Source organism: Aotus nancymaae, unplaced genomic scaffold, assembly GCF_030222135.1.
Source record: "Aotus nancymaae isolate 86718 unplaced genomic scaffold, 86718_ANA_hifiasm-v0.15.2.pri h1tg000210l, whole genome shotgun sequence".
NCBI classification, from domain to species: domain Eukaryota; kingdom Metazoa; phylum Chordata; class Mammalia; order Primates; family Aotidae; genus Aotus; species Aotus nancymaae.
In genome coordinates, this window is record NW_026988625.1 from 2,457,568 (window position 1) to 2,471,163 (window position 13,596).

General features: G+C 50.0%; 1 protein-coding gene across 2 annotated transcripts; it reads left to right on the plus strand.

Moving 5' to 3' along the window:
• The first annotated feature begins 4,835 nt into the window (after nt 1-4,835).
• Nucleotides 4,836-13,596, plus strand: LOC105718453 (glutathione S-transferase theta-1). Of its 2 annotated transcripts, XM_012454121.3 has the most exons (5): nt 4,836-5,024; nt 7,869-7,956; nt 9,940-10,090; nt 12,415-12,591; nt 12,798-13,596. In XM_012454121.3, the coding sequence occupies exons 1-5, from the start codon at nt 4,913-4,915 to the stop codon at nt 12,990-12,992; spliced, it is 723 nt and encodes a 240-aa protein (XP_012309544.2). In that variant the 5' UTR covers nt 4,836-4,912; the 3' UTR covers nt 12,993-13,596. The 2 variants fall into 2 exon arrangements, with proteins under 2 accessions (XP_012309544.2, XP_012309545.2); XM_012454122.3 differs by lacking the exons at nt 9,940-10,090; nt 12,415-12,591 and having other exon boundaries at nt 12,798-13,006.

The following is a 13,596-nucleotide window of genomic DNA, read 5'->3' on the forward strand; positions in this document are numbered from 1 at the left end:
CACCACGCCTGGCCAACATAGAGTTACAGTATCCAGCAATTCCATTCCTAGGTATATACCTAAGACAACTGAAGACATATGTCCAGACAAAACCTTCCACATGAATGTTCATCACAGCAATATTCACAATAGTCAAAAAGCAGAATCAGTGCAAAAGTCCATCAACTGGTGAATCCATAAAATGTGGCATGTCCATAAAATGGAATATTATTCAGCCATAGGAAGGGATGAAGGACTGTTTTATGCTAAACATGGATGAACCTTGACAACATTATGCTAAATGAAAGAAGCCACTCACAAAAGGCCACACATCTCATTATTCCATTTGAATGAAATGTCCAAAATAGGCAAATACTTCCTGTCCACAGAGGTGGAAAGTAGGTGAGTGGTTACCAAGGGCTAGGGGCAGAGGGGAAGTGGGGGGTGATTGTTTAATGGGTACAGAGTTTCTTTCTGGGGTGATGAAAATGATCTAGAATTGGATAATTGTGTTGGTGACAAAACTTTGTTAATATACTAAAAACCACTGCATTGGTTTTAAACCAATTCAATTTTCAAGTACACTTTGAAAGGGTGGATATTATGGTTTGTGAATTATATCTCATAATGAAAATATGATTACATTGTTCAAAAGAACATGGAAGCAGCTACAAAAATATGAAACAAATTATGGCTCTTTTTATTCTAAAGTGTAGAAATTGACCATTATCTCTCAAGATATAAAACAAAAACCAAGAAAGCCAGAGCCTTTCCATTTGGCCATCCTGTGGTAAGACCTACCACAGTCCAGTGCTTTTGCCCAGCCCGCAGCCTAGCCTAGCATTTGCATGAAACCCTGTAGCTTCCACTCCTGTTCAACCGTTGGCTGTAAAGTTATGAGTGACCATATTGGGGGAGGGGAGGAAAACTCCCCATAAAAGTATTTCCTGGGGGCCTAAGGACAGACTTGGGCCCAGGTATCAGAATGTGATATGCCTACTTGTCCCTATCTCCTTGTCCACACATAAGGCTTAGAAGACGGCCATGTTTCACATAATGTGACCTCCAACCAATGAGCTGATTGGCTTCTTCAACAAGAGCCCAGGTAGAGATTGGTGTATCGAAGAGCCCATCAGATTCTAGAGAATCAGGACTTTGGCAGTGGAAACTCCCCTTAGAAGATGTCATAGGGTCCTCAGGGTCAGACACAGAAAGGAGAAGACATCGGGACAGAGAGAAGAGGCAAGAAAAAATAATGCCTTGCAGTCTGTGAGGGACAGAGTGGACCCCCGGTGGCCTTCCCACCCAGATTCTGGATCAGAGCTCCTCAAACTTTAAAGTGCATTTGGATCACCTGAGGATCTTATGAAAATACAGACTCTGTCTGATTCAGTAGGTCTGGGTCTGGTGGTGGGAGCCTGTTAGTATATTTCTAACAAGCTCTGAGGCAAGGTTGCTGCTGCTGATCTAATGACCGCAGTGTGAGGCTTGGCACGGCGGCTCACACCTGTAATCCCAACACTTGGGGAGGACGAGGGAGGAGGGTCTCTTGGGGCTAGAACAAGGGAGGAGGGTCTCTTGAGGCTAGAACTTCTTCTCTCTTATTTTTTTAGAGGTGAGGTCCTGATATGTTGCCCAGCTGGACAACATTTTGTTAATATACTAAAAACCACCAAGCTGGTTTATGTGAGTTTGTCTCAAATAAAATGATCAATCTCGAAATGTAGACTAAATGAGGTTTTTTTTTGTTTTTTTGTTTTTTTTTTTTTGAGATGCAGTTTCCCTCTTGTCACCCAGAAGGGACATATAGCATCTCTAAAAAAATAAGAGAGAAGAAGAAGAAGGAAAAGGAAACAAAAAGATCTCAACTAGAGTAGGAAGCAGCTAGGCCACATATCTCTTCAACGGAGAAAAGTGTTTTTTTCTTGAGTAAATTTGAGTGTACCCATGTTCCTTGTCAATGATGATGACTTTAAATGTCAAGAATGTGAGAGAGGCCAGGCACAGTGGATCACACCTATAATCCCAGCACTTTGGGAGGCTGAGGTAGGAGGATCGCTTAAGCTAAGGAATTCAAGACTACCCTGGGAAACAAAGTGCGACCCCGTCTCTACAAAGTCCAAAAGTTAGCCGAGCATGGAGGCATGCGCCTGTGGTCCGAGCTACACAGGAGGCTGAGGCAGAAGGACTGTGTGAGCCCAGGAGGTCGAGGCTGCAGTGAGCTGAGTTTGCACCACTGCACTCACTCCAGCCTGGGCGACAGCATGACCCTGTCTCAAAAAAAAAATGTGAGATACCACGGGGAAGGTGTGGCCCTGGGGTAGGGGCTGGGAGACTGGAGAACAGCTGTTAGTGGTCCCATCACTGCCCAGAGCAGGCAATGCTCTGTCCACCCTCCTGAGCTCCATGGACTCCTTGGAGAGGACTGACTACACATAAAAATGTGGGGACCCTTATTTTGAAATTGTTAAGAATCTCAAGATGGCAACACCAAAGCTTTAAACCAAGTGCACGGCCCTTCCGAGTTGTAGGCCCACGAGGCCGACAGACTGCTATTCACATCCTGGTATAGCCCCCTCCTCTTGAGTGTGGCTGGGGCCTGTGCTCTATTGCTTGGAAGCAAGGCTTATCCCTAAGCTTTATTTTCAGGGAGGTGGATTTGAGAGCTATTATCCCACCTCCTTGCTTGGTGCCCTGTGAATAAATCTTTTCTCTTTTGCAAACTCCTGTCACGGTGATTAATTTACTGTGCATGGGCAGAATGGACCTGGTCCTGGCCAATAACACCCGAAAGGCTTTCTGGGAGTCTGCACTGCCAAGAGAGCACTGAGCAATGGTTGGGAGCAGTCTGTCTAAATGACTTTTCTCTTTTATATAGGCTGGGCATGGTTTCTCATGCCTGTAATCCCAACACTTTGAGAGGCTGAGGCGGGCAGATCATTTGAGGCCAAGAGTTTGACTAGCCTGGCCAACATGATGAAATCCCATCTCTACTAAAAATACAAAAATGAGCTGAGCATGCCTGAAATCCCAGCTACCCGGGTGGCTGAGGCACTAGAATTGCTTGAACCTGGGAGGCAGAAGTTGCAGTGAGCCGAGATTGTGCCACTGCACTCCAGCCTGGGTGACAGAGAGAAACTCAGTCTCAAAAAAAAAAAATCTTTTTTTCTATAAATTAACAAAAGGAATACAGCCTCTTGTGAGCTGGCTTATGTGAGTTTGACTCAAAGAAAATGATCAATCCTTAAATGTAGACCAAATTAGGTTTGTTTATTTTTTTTTTTTTGAGATGGAGTTTCCCTCTTGCCACCCAGGACGGTGTGCAATGGCGCAATCTGGGCTCACTGCCACCTCTGCCTACCATGTTTGTGTGATTCTCCTGCCTAAATCTCCTGAGTAGCTGGGATTACAGGTACAGGCCACCATGCCCAGCTAATTTTTGTATTGTTAGTAGAGACGGGTTTTTACCATGTTGGCTAGGGTGGTCTCAAACTCCTGATCTCAGGAGATCCACCCACCTTGGCCTCCCAAAGTGCTGTGATTACAGGCATGAGCCACCACTCCTGGCCCCAAATTAGGTTTTGAACTTGCAAGACAGGCTGAGGCCTGCAGCAGAATCCTGACAGCTCCTCCCTGGGTCTCTGACGTGAGTTATCCACAGGTGAGGAAAAGGCAGCCATTGCCTTCTCTGAGTGTCTAGCTCCTTTAAAAACTTTAACACGGAAATCTGAATTTCTCATCTTTCCTTAATTTTTTTTTCCAGTTGAAAATCATTATTAGCAGCAAGCTGTCATGGCTTGCATCTATAATCCCAGCACTTCGAGAGGCAGTGGTGGGAGGATCACTTGAAGTCAAGAGTTTGAGACCAGCCTAGGCAACATAGTGACACCCTGTCTCTACAGAAAAAAAAAATGTTAAACTAGCTGGGCATGGTGGTGTGCATCTGTAGTCCCAGCTACTCAGGGAGGCTGAGGTGGGAGGATGGGTTGAGCACAGGAGTTGGAGGCTGTAGTCAGCTATGATCATACCACTGCATTCGACCCTGGGCGAGAGAGTGAGACTCTATCCAAATTAAATAAAATAATTATTACTTTCACTTTGCAGAAATGTTCCTTACTCTGTAGCAAACATTATGCTTTGGTTGACACACTTTCAGTGGGATTTGTTTCAGGAAATGACACGGGACCCTGATACTATTTGACAGGCTCCATGGCAGGCCTTGGGGAGCTCCCTGGCAGCAAGGGGCCGGCCTGGGCTTACGGCTCAGCAGATGAATCCAGGCTGTGGACTTGCAAGGACTCTGGAGGGCTCTAGCTTCCTTATCATTTTAAAGACGATGGAGAACACAGGCCTGGAGGAGGGAAGAAATGAACCCAGGGAACACGATGGATGGCACTGCGCTGGCAGGAGCAGCAAGACCAAGGCTGTCATATTCCACAGAGTGCAGTCGGAGTGAAGCGACAAAACACTGAACGTAAGCCCTGAGGCTTTGCCACTAGCTTTGTCTCTGCAGTGTTGAGCCAAGAGTGCGGACTTTGGAGCCAGACTGTATGAGCCTACGATCGTTCAGAGTCTGTCTCCTCCTCTGTAAAATGGGGACGGTGGGAAATTCTGACACACAGATGCACCTTGAAGACATAATGCTAAGTAAAATAAACCAGCCAGGCACAAGAGGGCTGGGACTGGGGCCTCTCTGTGCGTCCCCCTGAGGGGACCCACCCTGATCCGGCAGAAGCCAGGCGGGCCCAGCCCTCGGACACGCCGCCCGCCTGCAATTGGACTAAAGTGTCCCAGGCGTCCGAGCCGCCCAATGGGGTACCGCGGTCGGGGGGCGTGACCGCAGGGGCGTGGTCCAAGGTCGGAGACCTAAGTCTTGGCACTCGAGTTTGCAGACTCCCCGATAGGTTTCCAGTCTGGTCGGTCGGTTTCCGCTATGGGCCTGGAGCTGTACCTCGACCTGCTGTCCCAGCCCTGCCGCGCCATTTACATCTTCGCCAAGAAGAACGGCATCCCCTTCGAGCTGCGCATCGTGGATCTGATCAAAGGTAGGCCCGGCCTCGGGTTTAGGGAACTGAAAAGTCAGGAAGGGACAGGTAGGCATACAGTGGCTTAGGGAACTTCTCCTGGCGCCACCCTCTTCCTGGGACTATTGCTGGTCTGGTTTGGAGACCGAAGGGAGAAGGATGAGCCACCAGGGAGATCCAAGAGTCGGGAATCCCCTAAGCTCTGCTTGGTCTCACGGAATGGACCACGGGTTCCCTTGAGGCCGAATAAAGTGGTAAGGACCGTAAAAAGAAGCGAGACCAGAAGATAGAAACGGGCGCAGCTGGGTGCAGGGGCACGCGCCTGTCGTCCCTGCTACTTGGGAGGCTGGGTGGGTGGATCATTTGAGCCCAGGAGTTCCAGGCTGCAGTGTGCTATGATGGTGCCCTTCAATAGCCACTGCACTCCAGGCAGGGCAATGTAGCAAGACCCCTTCTTAAAAAATTTTTCTAAACAAAATAAAAACGGGTGTGACCTGGGCCTAGGGAAAGGCGGGAGGAGAGAGGTTAAGGGTGCCAAGTGTAGAGACTGGGACAGAGTCAAGTGCCTTCTTTGTGGCCCAGCTGCTGAGATTCTGCAACAGCAAACAGATGAGGCATTGCCCCAGGACCTGACTTTCCAGCCCTACCCTCTGCACTCGTCCAGGCTGCATTGGGGTCCCTCTTTGTCCCTTCCTTCCTCTGCTCCTCCTGTTTTGCCTGTAATCTTGTCCTCTGCTTTTTTTTTTTTTTTTTTTTTTTGAGACGGAGTCTCGCTCTTGCTCTGTCACAGTGCAGTGCTGTGGATCTTGGCTCACTGCAACCTCCACCTCCCGAATTCAAGTGATTCTCCTGCCTCAGTCTCCTCAGTAGCTGAGATTACAGGTGTGTGCCACCATGTCCGGTTAATTTTTTTGTATTTTAAATAGAGATGGGGATGTCGGTCAGGCTGGTCTCAAACTCCTGACCTCAAATGATCTGCCCGCCTCAGCCTCACAAAGTGCTAAGATTACAGGCATGAGCCACTACGCTCAGCCCAAGGAGTTTTGTTTTTCTGCTTGTTTGTTGTGTTTGAGATGGAGTCTCACTCTGTCACCCAGGCTGGAGTGCAGTGGTAGAATCACGGCTCACTGCATCCTCTGCCTCCCGAAACTTTGTCCTCTGCCTCTTGTTCCCGCTGGGGAGGTAGGTTGCCCCAGGGGATAGGCTGGGGGCAGAAGGGGGACGCTGGGGCTTGGTGAGCCCTACATCCTCTTTTGTTTCTCTGGCAGGCCTCCAAGGCCCTTGAGGGCTCAGCTGGCAGGCCAGGCCTAGTGTGGGGTGGGCTAGTAGGAGGGGTTGGAAGCAGAACCCAGGTATGGCTCCGTGGGCAAGTAGGGCAACTCTACTTGGCTAACCGTTCTGCGCAGGGCTCCCACTCCATGGCTGGCCCTCCGCCTGAAACTTCTTCTCCACCTAGCCTCTTCTGGAAACTGCCCACCTGTCCTGCACAAGGACTTCCTCTGCAGAGTGTGGGGCAGCGGAAAGGGAATGTGGGATAAGAGGGTGTTCAAGCTGGTTGTCAAATGTAGTGGTGCAGAGGGAGGCATGTTTTACCAAGAGAGAGGGGAGGGTGTTCCTGGTGAAGAAACAGTCTGAAGGGAGGGCAAAGAGAGGGTAGCAGGCCTGGTGTGGTGGCTCACACCTATAATCCCAGCACTTTGGGAGGCTGAGGCAGGAGGATCGCTTGAGGCCAGTAGTTCAAGACCAGCCTGGGTGACATAGTGAGAGCCCATCCGTAAGGGAAAAAAAAGGTTGGGGCAGAGGGAGGGGTGGTAGCAGGTGTGGTTAAAGCTGAAGACTATGGAGCAGGGCAGTGATGAGACTTAATGCTCTTAGAATCTTCTCTCGGGCCAGGCACGGTGGCTCATGCCTGTAATCCCAGCACTTTGGGAGGCCGAGGTGGGTGGATCACTTGAGGTTACAAGTTTGAGACCAGCCTGGCCAACATGGCGAAACCCCATCTCTAGTATAAATACAAAAATTAGCAGGGTGCGGTGGCGCACGTCTCTAATCCCAGCTACTCGGGAGGCTGAGGCGGGAGGATCACTTGAACCCTGGAGGCGGAGGTTGCAGTGAGCCGAGATTGCTCCACTGCACTCCAGCCTGAGTAACAGATTGAGACTCTGTCTTAAAAAAAACAAAAAAGCTTCTCTCTGGCAGCATGTGCAGCGGAAAACCACTCAGACAAGCTCAGGCAGAAAGCATTCAGACAAGCACAAGCAGAGGCCAGGTGCCCAGGGAACACTGGCCTGTACTTTTCAGGGGCTGAGGATGGGGTGAGAAATCTGTCCCAGCTTTGGCAGAGCTTAAAGTCACAGCTCCACAGTGCCCAGGGCAGGGCGAAGCAACGGACACAGCAGGGCCAGTAGAAGTTGCTTCCGAGTAAGTAGATACCAGAAAAAGGCCACTTCTCTGGGTGGACGGGACATGGTAGTAAGTCAGAGTCCCCTCAGGTGACCTACCCTGCAGCTTGGGGCACTCTGAATGTGCACTTCTTCATGAAGCTGGCAGTAGTGGAAAGAGGAGGTGGGCAGGGTGCGTGCAAAGGTCCAGGCACCACACCCTGCATGGTGAGCTCTGTTGCAGACGGGCAGGCTGTGGGAGGAGGCTGTGCCTGCAGGACTTGGCAAGGGGTGTTGTCTACTTTGTGCCAGCTGGTGGAGCGGCCTCCTCCTCCCACAGGGGCCCTTCCAGTCTGCCATCCAAGAGTGCAGACTGATGGGACGAAGAGCTGTGAAACTGGGTTCTTAGCATTGCAGGGAGGGGCACAGGCCATGGAGGGCTCAGCATTCTCCTCCCACTACCTACCATGCTGGACTCTTCCAGGTCAGCACCTCAGTGATGCCTTTGCCCAGGTGAACCCCCTGAAGAAGGTGCCAGCCTTGAAGGACGGGGACTTCACCTTGAGCGAGAGGTAACTGGGAGCCTAGGGGCTGCTGCCAGGCCTGCTGGAACCATCCTGTTCTAACCCTCTATTTCATAGACAAGGAAACTAAAGTCTTCAGAGGCAGAGATTCTCTTTGCACCACATCCCGCAGAGAGTTGGAACTGGACCTCAGGCCCCTGCCTGCTATTCCAGTTCACCCTGATGTTTGGAAAAGCAAACATCTATTTTACTTCCACACCAGTCCTTTGATTGCTGGTGAGTGTATCCCTGAGGCAGGGCAGGGCAGGGGAGGATGGCAGCTTTACCCACTACGGGGGCAGGCCTCTGGCTAAGCTTGTGTGGAGATGGCTCATCTGGGCTGCCCAGTGCTCCGTCTCTGGGCTGCAGCTTCCCGGGATGGGTCTCCCCCATGGGGGAGGCACCAGACATGGATGATTACATCACACCAGGTCCCAAGAAGTTGAATCCTCTTCAGGAAATCTCAACCTTTCTCTGATTCTGCCACTTTTGTCACCAGAGTCACTCATCCCATAACAAGGAGAACCTGGAGTTTGTGCTTTAGAGCTCATCTCTGAAATCTCAGGATGGACGCGCCTTGGATGAATTCCTCTGACGTTCTGCCAGAGCCATTCTTCCTTCCTGGTGCCCCAGGTGTCCTGAGTCCTTGTGTCACTCAGTGTTGTGTCCCTCTGGGTACTAGTCAGAGGCAATGTACAATCTCTGCATGTCCCTGTCACTCCTCTCACCTTCAGGAGGTCTGTGGCTCACAGGGACCTGCAGCCCTCCTCAGAGGTGGCTTCAACAATTGGCTGGGAGCAAAAGGCCAAGGCCAGAGGATTGCTTGAGCCTTGAGCCCAGGAGTTTCAGACCAGCCTGCGCAACACAGTGAGATCCCATCTCTACAAAAAGAAAAAAAAACAGCCTGGCGTGGTGGTGCATTCCTATAGAAACAGTAGCTACAGACAATGGAATTGTTAAGCTGGGACATGGGTGTCGCCCAGCTTAATAGAGAACATGAACCAGTGGCAGATACAGAGGTTTTCTGCCCTTTTGGCTGGCGTGCCCAACCCTTGGGGAACCCCAAGTTCCTGAAGGCTTTTCTGTGTCTCCAAATGGACACATCCTCAGTGTTCTTCCAGCTCCATGCTCATCTCATCACCATGGCGGCCCTCAAAACCCAGGGAAGGAGGACAGTGCGGGGGGCCTTGTCTGTTCTGCTCTTCTAGGATCCTGCAGCTGCAGGAGTGTTTCCTGGTTGGTGCTTTAGGGAGCCACACTACCTCAGTCGGCTTAGGTAGGAGCTGATTCTTGGCAGACAGAATGACAGAAAGAACAAAGGGACAGGGAAGCCTTTTTGAACAGCCAGGCCATCGGAGACTGGACGGAATGCCAGAGAATGAAGCAGATGCAGAATGGAAAGAACTGAGCTTCTTCAAAGCTCAACTTTGATGCCACCTCCTCCAGGAAGCTTTCTCTGGTCCTCTGATCAGAAACTGTCCTAAGCATTTGGCGGGACATTCTGTTGTAGGATTTTGCCTGGTGGTAGGAAAAGCTTGGGTGTTAGCCTCAGAAAGATTCTCAGCTCTGCCATTAAAGGCTGTGTGCTCTAGGGCAAGTCTTTGCCTTTCTAAACCTGGTTCCTTCTCTGGAAAATGAGGCTAACACTTTGGCAAATTGTCAGAAAGTTTAAAGAAGTGGGCTGGGCACAGTGGTTCATGCCTGTAATGCCAGCACTTTGGGAGGCCAAGGCTGGAGGATTGCTTGAAGCTTGAGGCCAGGAGGAGTTTAAGACCAGCCTGGGCAACACAGTGAGATTCCATCTCTACAAAAAGAAAAAAAACAGCCAGGTGTGGTGGTGCACTCCTGCAGAAACTGAAGCTGCAGTGAGCTGAGACTGTACCACTGCACTCCAGCCTGGGTGACACAGGAAGACTGTCTAAAAACAAAATGACTATGTATAAAATACCCGGCACAGTGCCCTTCCTTACCCATGTCTCCCCTCACCCACAGTGTGGCCATCCTGCTCTACCTGACACACAAATATAAGGCCCCTGACCACTGGTACCCTCAGGACCTGCAGGCCCGAGCGCGTGTGGATGAGTACCTGGCATGGCAGCACACGACTCTGCGGAGAAGCTGCCTCCGGGCTTTGTGGCATAAGGTGAGGCTGGGAGTGTGGAGGCGGCAATCAGGGCATTCCCCAAAAGTGCTCAGACACCATTTTCTTCTTTTCAGTTTTGAATTTTTTTCTACCGACCTGTCTTTGCCTTCACAGATTTTTTCTTCTGTTGTGCCAAATTGCTGTTAAGCTCATCCCATACATTCTTTGAGAATGTAGTTTTCACCTCTAGAAATTCCATTTGTTTTTTGTGTGTGTTTGTTTGTTTTTGAGACGAAGTCTTGCTCTGTTGCCAGGTTGGAGTGCAATGGTGCGATCTCAGCTCACTGCAACCTCCACCTCCCAGGTTCAAGCAATTATCCTGCCTCAGCCTCCAGAGTAGCTGGGACTACAGGCATGCACTACCACGCCCAGCTAATTTTTGTATTTTCAGTAGAGACGGAGTTTCACCATGTTGGGCCAGGATGGTCTCCATCTCTTAAGCTCGTGCTGCCCACCTCAGCCTCCCACAGTGCTGGGATTACAGGCGTGAGCCCCTGCGCCCGGCCCCATTTGGTTGTTTCTTAGAATTTCTACCTCTCTGCTGAAATTCGCCATCTGTTCACCCATTTTATCTTTTTTTCTAAATTCTTTAATATATTTATCATGGTTAACTAAAAATCTTTGTCAACTAATTTCAACACCTAAATGTTGTAATGTGGGTCTGTTTTTGTTTGTTTTTTGAGACGGGTCTCGCTCTGTCACCCAGGCTGAGTGCAATGGCGCGATCTAGCTCACTTCAATCTCCACCTATTGGGCTCAAGTGATTCTCCTGCCTCAGCCTCCCAAGTAGCTGGTATTACAGGCACCCACCAGCACACCTGGATACTTTTTGTATTTGCAGTAGAGACCGGATTTCAAAAGGCTGGCTTCAAACACCTGACCTCAAGTGATTCGTCCTCCTTGGCCTCCCAAAGTGTTGGGATTACCGGCATGAGCCACTGTGCCCAGTCTATGGGTCTATTTCTATTGTTTTTTTCCTCCTCTTGATAATGGGTCACATTTGCCTGCTTCTTTGCATATTTCATGATGTATTATTATTTTTTAATTTTTTGAGATGGACTCTCCGTTGCCCAGGCTGGAGTGCAATGGCTCGATCTTGGCTCACTGCAAACTCCACCTCCTGGGGTCAAGAGATTCTCCCACCTCAGCCTCCCAAGTAGCTAGAATTACAGGCTTCCGCCATCATGCCTGTCTTATTTTTGTATTTTTTATAGAGTTGGGGTTTCACCATGTTGGCCAGGCTGGTCTTGAACTCCTGACCTCAGGTGATCTGCCAGCTTCAACCTCCCAAAGTGTTGGCATTATAGGCATGAGACACCATGCCCGGTCTCATGACTTATTCTTGTGTGCCAGACATTATGATAAAAGAAAAGCAGAGATTAAATCGCATAATAAATATCCGCAAAAAAGGGCTTGCACTTCCCTTTGTCAGGCAGCCAGGATACGAGGCTGTTCTCTTCCAGCTAATCGGGAGGTGGGCTGTGTTGCAGGTTTAGTTGGTTTCAGTTTATCTTTGGTTTCAAATATCTTGAATGTGAGATCAGGTCACTAGCCTCACTCCAGCAGGGCTTTGTAATCTAATCACCAACTACTACAGTGCCTATAAGATCTCTCTGCTGTTCAGCCCTGCCCCCAGTTCCCAAACTGCTGCTCAGTGGAAAAGCCTGTGCCTGTGGCAGTCTTTCTCACTGCCTGCTTGGGCCCCAGGAAATGAAATTGGAATGAAAGTAGCTTATCTAGGAAGGGCTTGTGCCTCTCTGGAATTTAGTTCATTTAGTCAAGTGCTGTCCGATAGAAGTATAAAGTGAGCCACATACGTAATTTTAAATTTTCTAGTAGGCATATTTAAAAAGTAGAAGGAGGGCTGGGCACGGTGACTCATGCCTGTAATCCCAACACTTAGGGAGGCCTAGGAGGGTGGATCACGAGGTCAGGAGTTTGAGACCAGGCTGGCCAACAGGGTGAAACCCCATCTCTAATAAAAACACAAAAATCTGCCAGGTGTGATGGCGTGCGCCTATAATCCCAGCTACTCAGGAGGCTAAGGCAGGAGAATCTCTTGAACCCAGGGGGACAGAGGTTGCAAGTGCGCTGCAGTAGTGCCACTTAACTCCAGCCTGGGTGACAGAGTGAAACACTGTCTCAAAAACAAAACAAAACAAAGTAAAAAGAAATCGATATATTTTACTTAACACAACATATTCAGAATATTATCATTTTGGGCCACACGTACAAGAAAAGATGCTCAGCATCACTAATCCTTATGGAAATGCAAACCAGAACAACTCTCCACTAACTCCCCACTTCGCCTGCCCAATCCCCAGATGATGTTCCCTGTTTTCCTGGGTGAGCCGGTGTCTCCCCAGACACTGGCAGCCACCCTGGCAGAGTTGGATGTGAACCTGCAGTTGCTCGAGGACAAGTTTCTCCAGAACAAGGCCTTCCTTGCCGGGCCTCACATCTCCTTAGCTGACCTGGTAGCCATCACGGAGCTGATGCATGTGAGTGCTGGGGGCAGGTGGGCCCACTAGGCAGGGGGTCCTGGCTAGTTGCTGAAGTCCTGCTTATGCCTGCCCCACCTGGCTATGGGACTGTGCTTATGTGTGTGTGCATACCCCTTCTGGAGCTTCTGTGGTCCCCAAATCAGATGCTGCCCATCTTTGCCCTTACAACCACCCATCCCCATTCTGTCCACTTTTCCCCACAGCCCGTGGGTGCTGGCTGCCAAGTCTTCGAAGGCCGACCTAAGCTGGCCGCATGGCGGAATCGTGTGGAGGCAGCAGTGGGGGAGGACCTCTTCCGGGAGGCCCATGAGATCATTCTGAAGGCCAAGGACTTTCCACCTGCAGACCCCACCACAAAGCAGAAGCTGATGCCCTGGATACTGGCCATGATCCAGTGAGCTGGGAAACCTCACCCCTGCACTGCCCTCAGCAGTTCACAAAGCACTTTAATTTTCTTTCTTTCTATTTTTTTTTTTTTTTTTTTGAGACAGAGTCTTGCTCTGTTCCCCATGCTGGAGTGCAATGGTGCCATCTCGGCTCACTGCAACCTCCACCTCTCGGGTTCAAGTGATTCTCCTGCTTCAGCCTCCCCAGCAGCTGGGATTACAGGTGCCCACCACTGTGTCTAGCCAATTTTTGTAGTTTTAGTAGAGACAGGGTTTTACCATGTTGGTCAGGCTAGTCTTGAACTACTGATCTCGTGATCCATCTGCCTCGGCCTCCCAAAGTGCTGGGATTACAGGCATGAGCCACCACACCCGGCTATCACTTTCATTTCTAATGGCCCATGGGACCCAGGCCCAGAGAGCAGGAATGGCTTAAGACTTGCCCAAGTCCCAGAGCGCCTCAGCTCCCCAGGCCACTATCCCTACCCTATCTTCCACAGCTGCCTGAAAGCCACAATGAGAATGATGCACACTGAGACCTTGTGTCCTTTAATCACTGCATTTCATTTTAAGTTTGGATAATAAACCTGGGCTCAGCCTGAGCCTCTGCTTCTAA

Coding starts and splice junctions, on each gene's coding strand:
- LOC105718453 (XM_012454121.3), top strand. CDS start 4,913: ATGGGCCTGGAGCTGTACCTCGACCTGCTGTCCCAGCCCTGCCGCGCC. Junction 5,025..7,868: donor CATCGTGGATCTGATCAAAG/GTAGGCCCGGCC, acceptor GGACTCTTCCAG/GTCAGCACCTCAGTGATGCC. Junction 10,091..12,414: donor TCCGGGCTTTGTGGCATAAG/GTGAGGCTGGGA, acceptor CCCAATCCCCAG/ATGATGTTCCCTGTTTTCCT.